Source organism: Gopherus flavomarginatus, chromosome 4 (assembly GCF_025201925.1).
Source record: "Gopherus flavomarginatus isolate rGopFla2 chromosome 4, rGopFla2.mat.asm, whole genome shotgun sequence".
In the NCBI taxonomy this organism is placed as follows: domain Eukaryota; kingdom Metazoa; phylum Chordata; order Testudines; family Testudinidae; genus Gopherus; species Gopherus flavomarginatus.
The window spans coordinates 57,440,322-57,455,965 of NC_066620.1; the positions used below are offsets into that span (position 1 = coordinate 57,440,322).

The window sequence follows — 15,644 nt, forward strand, 5'->3', positions numbered from 1 at the left end:
AGGGCTTGTCTTCACTGCAAAGTTGTAACTTGTTCCCCATTCACACATACTAACCCTTCACTTGAGTGTGGTGCTTGTAAATAAGGTTGGCTGGCTCATAAGGGGGCTCAGGCTGCAACTCGAGTAAGCAGAACTCATTAGTTGCTAACATGACCATCCTATAGTGTGGCTGAAGGCTAGTTCCACTCATGTGCCACTAGTCCTCCAATGCCTTCCCATAATTCCTCTCCCCTAACCACCAGTCCTCATGAAGGGACAGACAAGTTCTTCCACAATTCCCTAGGAGCTAATTCATAGAGTGGCTCTGCTTACTGCAGTGCCAAGGACCGTGAGACAGCCCCCAGAATTCTTAGACCCTCACACAAGTGAGTGCAGCACCTGAGTGGACAAAGCAACTTGCATGCTATTTTGCAGTTTGGCTGCTCTCACTCAAGGTAGGCTAAAATTGAGAGAAGTAACTCAAGCACAGATAACTTAAATTAATTCTGCAGTGAAGTCCCTCAGCACTTTTGCAAGAGTTACCCATCATGTTTAAAGAGACACAGCATCTCATTACGTGGGAGAGGAATCTCCACAGCCCCTGATCATGATCATGCCTTGATACTGCAATCTGAGATGGGCACAAACTAAAACCCACATTCTGGTTTGGATCAAGATTTCAGCTCAGAACTTTAGCATGACAATTTCCGACACCAAAACAGATACCCTGAGCTTTGGTAAAGTTCAGATCCATATAGGCTTTTGCTTCTCTTCATTATAAAGACTGTTTCATGTACTAGAAGGATTGGATCATGTTTTTGTCTGTTCCTCCCCAACCCTCTCCCCCAATCTACTATAGTTTTAATTTCATAGATGCAATTAGGATCACAGCCTCTGTGAGAAGTGCTGCAAAGTCAGTTAGACAGGCTGCCTCTAGAGGGCAGCTTTAAACTCCTAGGATGTTACACAGCAACTATTAGTCTAGGGCAGAGGTGGGCAAACTGCCCCAGGAGGTTAGCTCCTGGCCCCTTCCCCGCTGTTCCCCCTTCCCCACAGCCTCAGCTCACCCCGCTGCTGGCACAATGCTCTGGGTGGCGGGGCTGGGAGCTTCTGGGGCAGCACAGCTGCAGAGCCCGGCCTGACCTGGTGCTCTATGCTGCATGGTACGTGGCTGTAGTGCCACCAGCCACCGGTGCTCCAGGCAGCGTGGTAAGGGGGCAGGGAGCAGGGGGAGTTGGATAGAAGGCAGGGGAGTTCAGGGTAGTGGTCAAGGGGCGGGGGTGTGGATAGGGGTTGGGGCAGTCAGAGAGCGGGAAGCAGGGGGGTTGAATGGGGGGCAGGGGTCCAGGGGGTGGCAGTCAGAAAGGAGGGGGGTTGGATAGCACGGCGGGGGGCAGTCAGGGCCAGAGGTTCCAGGGGCGGTCAGAGGACAGGGAGTGGGGGAGGGGTGGATGGGGCAGGGTCCCGGGGGTGGGCTGTCAGGGAGCAAGAAATGGGGGATGGCGGGCCACGCTCCCCTCCCCTAACCAGCGCCCCCATACAATTTCCAAAACCCGATGCGGCCCTCAGGCCAAAAAGTTTGCCCACCTCTGGTCTAGGGCCTGGTCTACACTTACAAGTTGGGTCCGCATAACTACAGCACTCGGGGTTGTGAAAAATCCCCACTCCTGAATGCCATAGCTAAGCCGAACTAAGCCCCAGCACAGACATGGCTATGGCGATGGAAGAATTCTTCTGTCAATCTAGCTACTGCTATTCGGGGAGGTGGATTACCGACATCGATGGAAAAAATCTCTTCCATCACTATAGAAAGGATCTACGCTGTGGCGCTACCGTGGCAAAGCTACATGGCCTAGCTTTTCAGTAGTTAGAGTTCCTAGCCCTCGAGTGCAACCCGGGACGATGGCACTCAGTGAAACATGAGTAAAATGTGCAGAGTTTTTACAGAGGACTTATTTGTCAGGCAGACTTTTCCCAGTTTACTTGTGCCTTTATCACAACATTTCACTCCTCTCTTATACAGCCAGATCTTGAGAGATTGGAAGGGGAAGGGGCAGAACAAATTCTGCTTTGAATTTTCAGGTCACGGAGTTGGATCCCAATTTTTTTTTTGAAATTTCTCTAAAGTTTGGAAGGGACTCAGTTCTCTGTTATTGGGGCAAGTTAGGACCCAAAAGTTTAGTCAAAGTTTGCATGCTGTTTTGGGTGGAAAGAGCAGTTTTCCAAGGCTCTCCCTCAGAAGCCATAAGGTGGCACAGGACATCTTGAAATGCCATGAGCCTGGCTCAGAGAGATCGTTCTGCGTGCACATTTAATCAAGTTTGGCTACAGAAACTTCATGCTACTAATAGCGGTTGCGGGAAATTAATACTTCTCCCAGGTTGGTTTTCCCATGAACCCTGCCAGTGACCAGTGTTATGACACAGAGATAGGTCAAGCAACCTCACCTTTATTCCCTCGATTCTGAATCCCAGTGTTGCTGTAGAACTAATGGTCTCCCTCCACTGCATGTATCGGGGCTTAGTTACTGCATGCAGGGCATTCTCCTCCTCGGTCGGGGCATTGGGGTCTACTTCAATCATCTTCTGATACATGTCCTTCCGTAGGCTTGGCTTCTTTCTGGCCTTTGTTAGCTCTTCCTCCAAATACGTTCTGCAAAGGAGGTGGAAAGATTATTAGCAGTTGATGAGTGTGGTACGGTTCCAATGTATTGTGGTCACTGTCTGAACATGTTAATAGCACTGAGAAGGGATGGCTCTCCTTACTAAGGGACTGATCCCCCAATATAGTCTGTAACAGGAAGTACAAATGCCTTCAATTCCCACTGACTTCACTTGGAAGTGAGGGCATGCAAGGTCCTCACAGGACTAAGACCTAAAGAGGCAGTGTCGTATGGGCAATTTCCAAAGAACAAGAACCTCCAACACCTGGGGTTGCAATAAATCTGTATAGAGGCCTCCCATGCCCGGGAGCCTCAGGTCATGTAACCCATGAACAGATGTTACAAATAAAAACTCAACATTAGCGACCTGAGACGAGGTACAAGAAAAGTCCATCAGCTACCTTCAGTTACACCAAGAAAAAAGATACAGAAGGCAAATGCAGCATGCACAGAAAAGCTTTTTTATTTCCAGAAATAAAGAAATGTGAAGACATTAACCTACATAAAGACTTGTTTAACTGATCCTGCACAGTTTAGTACCCCAAGCTTCCACCCTGTTGCAAATACTTCAGACATTCTGAATTTACTCAGGATTCAAAATTAATATGGCTAAAATCAGATTAGTTTCTCCGCACTGCCTATCCTTGGGGCCCCACAGTTCCCTCCTGACAGGTGCGAGTGGGCTCTGATGACCCAGGCAGGCTGGTAACACCTCTGTCAGATCTATTCCAACACAGATACCCTCCTCTCACTGCTAAATATCTAACAGGACTCTGGGACATTAGATGGTGTCTTCTTCTGATCAATAGGTAGAGTTGATGTAACAGAGAGGTGACTCTGTTGGGATTTGCTGAAGCAAGTCAAAGATATCAGAGAAACAAATGACCAGGTTCGGTCCTGGATAAATACTGGATAAGCTTAGGATGCTGCTGATGTGGTATTTAAGAGTTGTAGGTTTTCTCCACCAACGGACCTGTCCTGCGAGGTAGTAAGCACCTCTCCTGCACGGTGCAACGTCCAAATCCTGACATGTCTTCCTCTCCCTCATTCCAAAGATCAGCCTTCAGCTAAAACTGTCTGGGCCCTCACCACTCCAGTTACTGTAACCTCTTCTGTGGCCCTTCCCACAACATCCCCTCCAGTCAGGGCCGGCGCTTCCATTTAGGTGACCTAGGCAATTGCCTACGGCGCCAGGATTATTGGGGGGTGGCATTTTGCCGGGGGTGGTGGCACGCAGCTCCGGTTGACCTGCCACAGGCGTGCCTGCGGAGGGTCCACTGGTCCCGCGGCTCTGGTGGACCTGCCGCAGGCATTCCTGCGGAAGGTCCGCTGGTCCCGCGGCTCCAATGGACTTCCCGCAGCCACGCCTGTGGTAGCTTCACCGGAGCCGCAGGACCAGTGGACCCTCTGCAGGAACGCCTGCAGCAGGTCCACCGGAGCCGCGGGAGCAGTGTGCGGGGCGGCAAAATGGCCGTGCGCCTAGGGCGCTAAAAACACTGGCGCCGATCCTGCCTCCAGCCCATACAGAAACGCAGCCGGCAGGATCATTTTCCATGACCATTGAACTGGCCACTGCACAACTGCATGAGGTTTTTGCAATCACTTTCAAGGCCCTACCTAACTTCCACTCAAGCTTCAGACACCAAATCAGTGTCACCAACAAGAGGGGGAGGTTTTCTCTCTCACTCAAGCCTTCTCCTCTGGAACAAGTTAGGAGCAGATCACTCAAGGTTTGTCTTGGATAACTAGTTTGAAATGCTGAGCAAACCTAAACAAGGAGTTATTCTCCCAAGCTAAATGAAGCTTTCAAAATGTGCTCTGTCAACTGACCATGTACCATGGAAACTGGCACAATTCAAAAAGCGCGAGAGAGAAGTTGCTACATCTCGACACTTGACTGTTAACAGCAGCTGATGTTCCCTTTGAGAATCAGCTGACATGCTCTGACTTTTGTTGAAGTCTGTCTTGTTCTTTTTGGTACATGACCCTGCCCCCTCACCGCACACCACGGTGTGCTGCAGCAAACAGGGTATTAAACAGGATGTTTTCACACAGAGCTGTTTTGAGATAGCTTAGTTCATCTGGCGTTAGTCTGTTTCAGTTGGACTATCAAGGAGGCACAACCTTCTTCCCACTCCTGTAAAGTACAGAGCAGATGAAGATGTGTAACTCTGAACAGGTCTGTACGATTCATAATGGAAAACAATGAGACAACTGGGTGGGGCTGGAGTGCGTGTTCCTCCATTGGACATATATGTCCTTTTCCATAGATTTTATTATTCTGGGTCCCATTTATCTGAAATCCTGTTCTCTGAACAGACATACAGAGTGTTTATTACCCTTGCTGTGGATTTTGGCCAGTCATCCACAGTGATAACTGTGATAAATCAGGGGGATTGGCAATGAAGTCTTGCAGTGGTTTCAAGTCAACCTCCAGACAGATGTAAGCTGCCACTTCCTAGAGAAACCTGCGGGTGGGAAAAGGGCAGGCTCCTCTAGGACAGGGTGGGAATGCTGAGATAGCATCTGCTCAGTCACAAGCAACAGCTATGACCTGCCTTCGGATAAGTCTCTCTCAGAACAAATACTTTTGCCACCATCTGTTGAACTAACAAGATCTGCTAAGGAATAAACTCTGTGCAGGGTCTGGCATCCCCACGGCTCTTTTCCACGGCCCTGTTGTCACAGTTCACAGCACTGATTTGTGCTCAATAGGTAGGCTTAGAAGGATTTGATTTTTATCGGCAAACGTCAATTTCACTGTGCATGCGCGCACACGCACACACACACACACACACACAAACTGACAAAAAAAATCTTTCCATCGACAATCATCAAAATTTACAGCTCAGCCAAGTAAGAAAAATGGTGCTTGAGAACTTACTAAAGTCTGATTTAAGGATTTTTACTTTACATATTTTGCCGTGTGATGTTGACAATTTGTGTTTTAATGGTTATGAAGGTCAAACTTTCTGTATCTCAATATCTATTACCATTAAATAATTATTTCTGACACCTCCATTTTTGCCCTACCCCTGACCCCAGAATTTCACACCTCTGTGAAAATTTAAATAGCTAACAATAGAAAAAAATGCTTACAAATACACATTGGTGATATTATCCATCAAAATTATAAATACATAAAAATCAAATTCTATCCCTTCCTCCGGTAGCAGACATTCAATAACCTTCACCATTTGCTGCTTCCCAAACAGAGGACTTGTTCATGATATCAGGCCTTAATCTTCCGACTCATGGATTCCCCATCTTTACCCACAGGCCTTGCCCACAACAGTAAGTTTCACTCTAGAAATACATATGAATCAGTATTTCACAAGCTATAATCCTCAAAGCCCATTTGAAGTAGTAAAGATTCTAAAAGAATCATTTAACCTACTTGTGAAAATGCATCTAGCTCTGGGGCAGCCATTTAACAGTTTAGGAGAGCAGGTGGAATGCCACCCAGTTGAAATGCAGTGAGAATTCAGGAAGGCAGAATGTAATTACCACAATGTGAATCTGGCCAGGATACAGAGGTTATTCATAAAGTCGCACCACATCTTTAATAGCTACAAGGGATCAAAACCTTGATTTTACATCTTCAGAATAGCAGAACAGGGCCATCTACACAATGGTAGGAAATTGCTTTGACACAGACTGAGAAAAAGTATCACCTTCTGAAATTCCACTCCCTATAGCAAGGGTGGGCAAACTTTTTGGCCCGAGGGCCACATCTGGGTATAGAAATTGTATGGCGGGCCATGAATGCTCACGAAATTGGGGTTGGGTGTAGAATGGGGTGAGGGCTCTGGCTGGGGGAGTAGGCTCTGGGGTGGGGTCAGAAATAAGGAGTGCAGGGTGCGGGAGGGGGCTCTGGGCTGGGGCAGGTAGGGGGGAGGGCTCCAACTGGGGGTGCAGGCTCTGGGGTAGGGCTGGGGATGATGGGTTTAGAGTACAGGAGGGTGCTCTGGGCTGAGACTAAGGGGTTCGGAGGGCAGGAGGGGGATCAGGGCTGGGGCAGGGGGTTGGGTGGCTCAGGGGTGCAGGCTCTGGGCAGCGCTTACCAAAAGAAGTGACATGTCCCCCCTCTGGTTCCTACACAGAGGTGCAGCCATGTGGCTCTGCTGCACGCTGCCCCGTCTGCAGGCGCTGCCCCTGCAGTTCCCATTGGCCGTGGTTCACAGCCAATGGTAGCTATGGAGGCAGTGCTTGGGGTGGGGGCAGCATGTGGAGCGGAGCCCCTTGGCTGCCCTTATGCATAGGAGTTGGAGCGGGGTCATGCTGCTGCTTCCAGAAGCTGCGTGGAGTGGCCCTGCTCCCTGTCTGGAGCTCCAGAGCGGGGCAAGCCCCAGATCCAGTGGGAACTCGAGGGCTGGATTAAAATGGCTGGCGGGCCAGATGCGGCCTGTGGGCCATAGTTTGCCCACCTCTGCCCTATAGCATGGTTTTTGGAAGTCTCTCTGCCAGCTACTGTCTCAATTCAATCCTGTTTTGCATTAGGATCCTGTCAGAGTCCAAATAGTTTGGTATGGCAGATTGGATACCCCAGCAAGACACAATGCAGCAAATAACCCTGCTGTATCCCTTCACTCTTCAACATTTCACATCCAGAGACTAGTTACAACAAAGCTGTTCTCTTAGGTAGCTAAGGACTAGCCCTCTGCAGATGGGCCATGCTTTCTTTCTGTTTTGCCTATGCCCAGGCAGTGGTTCTCAATGAGCGCTTTACTTCCATATCTCAAGTAGAACCCAAAGGGGCGTGTGCTAGAGAGAATATGTGAGACAGGGTTATGTATATTTCTCATGGGACCTTACTAGGCCAGTTTATATCTGTTTCAGAAATCAAGACAGGACATTACCAGAGCCTCCTCTCTTTTAAAACCTCACCTAAAACAAAGTGGTGAAGGGCTGTGGCTTCAGTTAGCACAGGGGTAGGCAACCTATGGTATGCGTGCCAAAAGCGGCACACGAGCTGATTTTCAGTGGCACTCACACTGCCCGGGTCCTGGCCACCAGTCCAGGGGGCTCTGCATTTGAATTTACTTTTAAATGAAGCTTCTTAAACATTTTAAAAACCTTATTTACTTTACATACAACAATAGTTTAGTTATATATTGTGGACCTATAGAAAGAGACCTTCTAAAAACATTAAAATCTATTACTGGCATGTGAAACCTTAAATTAGAGTGAATAAATGAAGACTTGGCACACCACTTCTGAAAGGTTGCCGACCCCTGAGTTAGCATGTAACTTTTGGGTGCGGGGAGGGAGCAGGCAGTGTGGTCTGAAATACTCACCCTCTGAGCATAGCGAGAAGTCCAGAGTCTCTTCATCTGTGGATACCCTTCTCTCCCCGTCTCAGTCTCCCCTAGGCTTTATCCATCACCTGTGCCCCTACGAATCTGACTTTAGGCTGAAGGCAACTGGAGGAGGCTGACGCCTTCCAAAGCAAGGCAGTATTGCGTCCCACTTGGAAAGAAGAAGGGTGGCAAGGCGTAAACAAGCCCTCTCTGCCTGCACCCACAACACCGTATGGAGTACACTATCTTCACAGCATTGCCAGAATGGGAAAACCCACAGCTCCTGCTTAGAGGAACGCTTTAACCTGCTGGGGTGAACATATTTGAGGAGATAAGCCTGAACCAAAATCCCATTTCTGACAAGCCAGAGTATACGTCTCAATCCTTTGGCTTGGACCCTTGCTCTCTAGATTCCTAAATCCTCTGCTAGCCACTGAACATTGTAAGCTTCATGTAGCAGCAATTATGGCTATAAGCCTCGTTTTGTATTGTGGTAACACCTAGGGACCCTGAGCAGCTATGTGTTAGGAGCTGTATACAGCTGGAAGTAGACAGTTCTTTCTTTATTATGCTAGCATGTGGAGGCCACAGTCAGCAAGCCAGGTCTGGTGTAACAAACAGCAGTCACAGCACCCCAGCTGCCTAGCCACTGTCGAGATCCTACCCCGGAGGCATTAGGAGTTGAAAATGCAATTTGCTTTCTTTATTGAATCTTCGTTGGTAAGCTTTAGTGTGCACCTTGTTGCACCATTATGTATATTTTAACACAAATGCTGTTTTGACTCCACTGCATTGCAGATCTCCCCTGAAAGTCAAGCTCTAGCTACCTGCTTAGCAATCACATGCAGATGATTTTGCCTAATTCCACCCACCAATAACAGTGTGGCAAAGGGATATACAGCCCCTTTCACAACTTCCTGCACTGCTGTAGCCTCCCGGCTTGTCAATGACACCAACACAGACCAGGCCTACCGTCACTGCCAGTGCAAGCAAATTTTAAGGAAATGATCTTCCGTAACCTCCTTGATGAGGATGTGCTCTTTTGGGCAAAGCACTGGTTAACCCTGCTCAGAATATTTTTCTACTTGTTCATGCAGTAACTTGAACTTCATTCCCCTTCTGTGAAGCAGAGGCCAACCAAAACAGTGCAGCAGAACAGCCTGCCTCATTTCAGAGATACAAAGAAAAGCACATGGGCAGAGTTACTAGGACAGTGGGTTTTCTTGAGAACAAGATTTAATTGTCACCCCAGGGGACAGACCCAGTCTCCATTTCCTCCAAGTTACACTTCAACCCATGCCCGAGTGCTGGGGGATGAAGTGGGGGAGATGCTGCTAGCTTGGAGACCGCCAGCATTCCATTACCTGCATTCCTCCCCCTCTGGAGGGGAGTATGGGTTTTGTGTCTGACTGTCTAACATGCCAGTTCGTGTTTCACATCAGGATTTCAAAAGGGGAAGAAGAAAGAAAACAAGAAATTCCTCTCTTCCCACAAGAGCTGTCTGCTTTTCCAGAAAGCATACGCGTCTCTACCACATCTAAGCTTTAAGCCTGTCCTTTATGGGGATCTAAAACCCAAGCTGGCTAGTGGTTTATATCTGGCCTGAATCTGCATACTGGCTTTGAGTTTCAACATAAAAACTTAAGAACTTGATCGTGCAATGCTTGCCCATGTCTAATCCTTACTCGGCCAAATAGTCCCAATGAAGTCAACAGGACTAGCTCCATGATTAAGGTCTGCATACCTAAGTGTTTGCAGGATTGAATATTAATAGTTCGTATATGGATTCCAAGAAAGACTAGGATACGTATGCTCACCCTTTATGAAAGGCTTCAGGATTCATTGATGAAGGACAGAGTAGAGCAGAGGTTCTCAAACTGGGGGTCGGGACCCCTCAGAGGGTCGCAAGTTTGAGAGCCATTGGAGCAGAATATTATACGCTGTATACCAAAGAGCATGCAAGAGCAAGTGAGAAATAAGGGAAAGGATAAAAAGCTGTTAGAAGAGGAGTGCGTCAGGCAGAGAGATACAAGAAGGCTGACAGCTAACACCAAGGCCTTCACTGCAACTTGAATGGGCTAGAGCCCCACATGGAATACACATGTGCCCTGATGTTTTCATTGGGGCATCTCCCAGAACATTGGCTGTCCGGATAGACCTTGTCCCAGCATGCTAGAATGTACTTTGATAGTGTAAAACATTAGGCGGTAAATGCTGTTCTTCCTTCAGAGAGGGGTGCAACTCCCTGGTGCTCTTCACCCCAGAGCCAGAGCTGGGTGTGCGACAGCACTGCTTGTGTTTTGGTCTAGGTGTGTGATGGCTAAGAAATGCTACCCCTGCTTGGACTTATGGCAAACTTATGGTGGGAGCTCCCAAGCAGAGCTATCTCTCTGTGTCTCACCTCTTCTTAAAGCTGCTTCATTCAAGGGTCTCTATTCTGACCCCTATACAACTCCTGAAATGCCCCTCCCCCCTTAGATTGGTGCCCCTTGTGGTTAAGAGAGCAGGGCAAGGTACTGTCTCAAATGCTGCCATCCCCCAGACCCCTGGAACAGCAATGGGCTACTAGTGCAGACTGATGCAACACCAAGCAATCCACTTTCACAGTACACCACAGAGTCACCACCATGTGACTGCAGGAGTCTGTTCCACCATTTCTCAGGCCAGGTTTCCTCTTGTGTCTCCCACCTCCACTCGCTTGGCTTCCCTTTCTTAAGCCCTGGGCAATAGTCATCCATGGCCAAGTGAGCCTGTCAGAGTAGCCAGTTTGCTCTGGATGTTCTTTACTCGGATATTATGTTGCTTTAAGCACTGGATTTGGATTCTTGAACTCAGGCTGCTCCTTTCTGCTCAGTTACAAGCCAAAGCACCTAGCGGCACTAACCTGACTCCCATCTTGCAGTCCATAACGCAGGGGGAGTCAAATTCAGCCAGCAGGTCTTCCATCTGATTGTACCGCTCCCCATCCTTCACCACATCCCCATGGTAGGCAGGAACAAAGGGCTTAAGGACATCATTCATCAAGCGGTCCAAGCAGCGCTGCTCAGATTCACAGTGCTTCTTGAGTATCCTGCCATTGGCTGCAGCCTTGAAGCTACCTGAGAGACAAAAGGCAACACAGTGTTTACTTGGGTGCAGACCATTCACAGAGGGGAGCAGGCAGATAGTCATGAAACCTCCTGCCCCTGCTGACACCCCCACCCAGAACAATCAAGGTATAATGAACTGCTATTGAGTGTTACATAGTGTCAAAGGTTAACAGGATCTGACATGACAGACCTCAAGTGAGAGTCAAAGCTATATGTACTACTCATTTGGGGGGGACTGCTATCACTCCTTCCCTGCCCCCTCAACCACTGCCTCTAAGCATAGTAGCTTCCAGGGACTGATAAAGGAGAGTAACACCCCCGCACATTGCTAAGGGGCAGGGTTTAAACTTGGAACCTTCATCAGCCGAGCACAAACCTTTACTGCTGGAATGATAGGAGTAAGTCCAGCATCTGGCAGCAGTGATAGCACTACACTTTACAAGCATGCCACACTGGGATCTCCTTCATCTCCACACTCTGATTCAAGGTCAGTCACAGAGACAACTGAGGCCAACACAGGGAGCTGATTAACTGAACAATCAGGAGACTTCCCAGCACTTCATTAGTCTCACACCCTGGAGGGTTCCCTTGATAACATGGCACAGCTCAACCTTCATACCTGCATGCCCTGCTAGTTGAATCCAAGGATACTTTTTCTTGAAGGACATAACAAAGGGAGACCACTGCACCATATTTTTGATCTTCCGCCATGACTTGCTCTAAGGAAACAGAGAAAGGCATATAGTGGGTCAATTTTTTGCTGTTCATAAAGCTGGCTTAGAGAGCAAGTTTGTGGATTTGGGGAACCGGGGAAAAGAAGGCCAACACAGAAAGGTGAAAGAGAAAGAAGCACAGGGAACACTGCTTCTCCCCTTTTTCTTCTGCCCCTGTGCCAGGCTGGGCTAGAAGCAAATAAGTCATTGGATCTCTATTATCAGCTCACATTCGCATAAATCAAGAGTGACTCCATTGAAGTGAATGGAATTTCAGTTTTACACTGGTGAAAGCAAGATCAGAATCAGGCCCACTGGCTCAGGAGAGCACCTATCTGCATTATATACAACAGAGTCACCTGCTATCCTTGGACAGGCTGTCAGCTCCTTTCTGGGGTGCACCTTGGACAGCTCGTGAGTTAGAATTCTAGGAGTCGTCGTAAGATTTTACAGGTATGCCAGCATTAGTCAGGCTGGCAAAACTCCACTTCAGATCCACAAGTGAGAAGCCTATTTTTGTTCCCACTGAAAGACAGCTGCTTTGGTCATTAAGTATTGAGTCCATGAATGTCTGACTGACGAGCCAAACCCAGAGTCAACACATTTGAGAGAACAGTTTGCTTCTGACATATGGTATTTGTTGTTAGATAGATTTATTAGTATAAATACTTGTGTGTACCAAGAGGGGTTGAATTCAAACATAGGAAAGCCTCTTTCAAAGACGCAGTCTTTCCTGAAGAAAGTTGTTTTCCCTAGATTGTTCTGATGGAACACACAGTTAGTAAGAGGCAGAGATATTTCTTATCTCAACACCAGAAGGCTGTGCAAACAATCCGTGCAGGCTATATACAACAACAACAATGGAAAAATGCCTAATTGCACAAGATGAGACAACCAGTCCTTTTGTCCTGGTGACTCGAGAGCAATTGAGTTCAGCTTGGAAGTGCACATTAAAGTTACCTTCATTTGCTCAACCTTAAAAATGCATGTAGGAGAGTATCTATCTCATTCCATACAGTCTGGAGAACCAAGCTTCATTCCCTATCCATCTGCAAAGGGTGAATGAGTGATCCAACATTCCCAGTCCTTAGGGCATTTACTTGGGGTGAAGTCACAGGCCAGAGCCAGGCAGCTAATATTGTAGCCAATGCATTTGAGGAGAGGGAATTGATCTGGGTGCAGAAAACAGATTAGTTTTTAATTTCCTAAGCCATCCCACTGAAAGTCACCATTGTATGAGTTTGGGGCCACTGCACTCATCATGGTTGCTAAGACCATTTATGTGAAGTCTTAGCAACAGAGATACACAGATGTGGGGTGGCCACTTATCTGAAGCTCTGAACTCAGTTTTCAGACAGCAGGTTCTCCTACTATCTTGGTGTGACTTTACAGAGTGCAGGGGCATGTGGCATTAGAAGTTTTAACATTAAACTGCAAGAAGCATGCACTAAATTATGCCATTTCAGCATGGACCCAAGTAAGGGGAAGTGTGAAGCGGCTTTGCCTCCTCAGGGTAGCCATATGCAAGAGAGAACAGGCTGCACCAGATTTTAGACTGACCTTCCAAAGGGAGTAAGGATGAGGTAGGGCCAGGTACCTTTGCAGGACACAGTGAAAGAGCAGTCCCTGCACTTCCCGAGGTGTCAGGCTCTTGCATGGGATGCACAATGGAGGGAGGGGACAGGGAGGAACTGGGCGTACCATCTCTCCTACCAGAGTGCATGGATTGGCCACTCACCCTTCCAAGTACTTATTGGGGAATCAGGGATGTCAGTCTGGTCCTGGGCTTGTTTATAGACCAAATGTTTGTCAAGGAAGCTTCCAAAACATTAAGATCACCTGGGGCCTCTGTCTCTCTTGCACTTTGCTGTTCAGGATTTATTTATTCAAGCTGCAACTTTGCAAGGTTGGATCAAGAATGCAGAAGGCAGCTCCCTACCTGACATGTGGATGAACGCTTTCTTTCCAAGTAAAATGCCAGAAGTTGTGTGCTTTGGCTGTTCTTTGTTCTCTCTTGGCAGAGTGCACAGGGGCTTTCCCCCTCCTTTTGTTTTCAAAATAGTAACACTGAGTTCTGACTGTCACTGATTAATTGATTTATTTATTTATTTAAAAAAGGACTCCAGTCTGCAAGGGAATTAGGCTTCAGATCAATGTGACCCAACTTGTCTAAAATAAAAGGGGGAATCCTCCCACCAACGCAGAAACATAAGTCACTCAGTCCCAGGATACAAGCCAAGGCAACGACTGTTCTCAAGCCAAGATTTTGTTTTTCGGTGGTTAGAGGTTTATAGCAAAAGCCTTGAAGTATTTCAAAGCATGAGCTAAATGATGCCAAGTGACTCCTGGAGTAGTGGTGGCCATCTCAATGCCTTCCCCAGCAGAGGCTTTGAGAGGTATCCAGATAAGTCCTGCTCTGTCAATTCTGTCTTTCTTCTCCTACACCAGACCCGAAGGCCTTATTGGCAAAGAAAATAGAGTTCTCACAACTCTGGGATGGGCTAAACCTCTGCCCCTGGCAACTGTTTAACCTGGTGTGCTAACTAGAGGGCACTGAACTGACAGAGCGCACTTTCTATTCAGTTAAGCAAGATAGGGATCTAATGACCAGCTGACCCAGGGTCCAGTGTTGCCTGTCCTCAGCATGTCTACAAGCACAGCACATTCCCACTACTTTACACCCCCCAGGAAAGGGTTCTGATCCAGATCTAGGACAGGAGTTTGCAAGCCATACTTAAGTGCACAACCCGTTTTCAGAGTTACTGCTTTTCCAGCAGGCTTTCACATACTAAACAATACCTCAAGCCCTGCCAAGCAGTCAGACCTTCATCCAAGCAAGGAGATGCGACGATAGGGAAAAAACCTAAAGTGTTACTGAGTGGCCTTGTATTTCAAGGGGAGGAGATGTTTACTTGGAGCAGCTGTGCAGAGGATTTTGAGTAGAGTGGCAGTGTTTGTCTCAAACTGCAGAAGTCAGATCCAGTTGAATTCAAATGACCCTGGTGAACCAGGAGTATACTTGTGTGCCTATGACTTGCTAGAGTTTTCTATGGGGATATTTGGGAAATTTCACGCCATGATTAGCAGCATTTCAAGTTGGCTCTGGTGTGTGGGAATAAGCACCCTATTATAGGCTCAGCCTATCAAATCTCTGCGACCTACCCAATGTCACAGTCCACCCCACTTCTCAGTAGCCATTTCTACCTGGTTTCTCAGAGGCAGAAATTCACTTGAGCTCTCCCAGTACAGAAGACACTGGGCTGGTCCACACTCGGGGGGGAAATCGATCTTAGATATGCAACTTCAGCTACGTGAATAACGTAGCTGAAGTCGAATATCTAAGATCAGATTACTCACCCGTCCACACCGCGCGGGATCGATGTTCGCGGCTCTCCGTGTCGATTCCGGAACTCCGTTGGGGTTGATGGAGTTCCGGAATCGATATAAGCGCGCTCGGGGATCGATATATCGCGTCTAGATTAGGCGTGATATATCGATCCCCGAGCAATCGATTTTAACCCGCCGATACGGCGGGTAGTCTGGATGTGGCCAGACTGTGCTTAGTCTCTGACCCTGCAATTCCTTTTGGAGCCATCTTTATTTTACATTTGGCCTGAGATAAGCACTTCTCAGCTTTACAAGGAAAAGTTTGCTTCACCAATAGAGGTCTCTTGTGCCATCAGCCCAAGGCCTATAGTGTATTATTCCCAGCCCAGAATGCCAGAGAAGCTTGTTTTGCTGGCTAGAATTGTATTGGTTAGGTGAAAAACAAGTGTTTGGCTTCTCTGTTACTGCAGTGGTTAACAAGCAAGAATGTTTACCAGGGACAACTGCCCTACTGAACTGGGGACCTGCCTGACACTTCTGTCCACTATAAAATGAGATCTAACATCTCCTGGAG

At 47.7% G+C, this 15,644-nt stretch overlaps 2 protein-coding genes across 26 annotated transcripts in view; one reads left to right on the forward strand and one right to left on the reverse strand.

Annotated features, from left to right (window-relative positions):
* The window catches only part of XDH (xanthine dehydrogenase), an 855,537-nt gene that overhangs the window by 66,325 nt on the left and 773,568 nt on the right, over positions 1 to 15,644 (forward strand). The window lies entirely within an intron of this gene.
* The window catches only part of ITPKB (inositol-trisphosphate 3-kinase B), a 117,189-nt gene that overhangs the window by 14,751 nt on the left and 86,794 nt on the right, over positions 1 to 15,644 (reverse strand). For all 25 annotated transcript variants that reach the window (XM_050948482.1, XM_050948475.1, XM_050948476.1 and 22 more), the window contains 3 exons: positions 11,650 to 11,749; positions 10,826 to 11,039; positions 2,427 to 2,631 (listed from right to left, as the gene is read on the reverse strand). In XM_050948482.1, the coding sequence (XP_050804439.1) occupies positions 2,427 to 2,631; positions 10,826 to 11,039; positions 11,650 to 11,749 (519 nt within the window). The remainder of the gene's footprint in view (positions 1 to 2,426; positions 2,632 to 10,825; positions 11,040 to 11,649; positions 11,750 to 15,644) is intronic.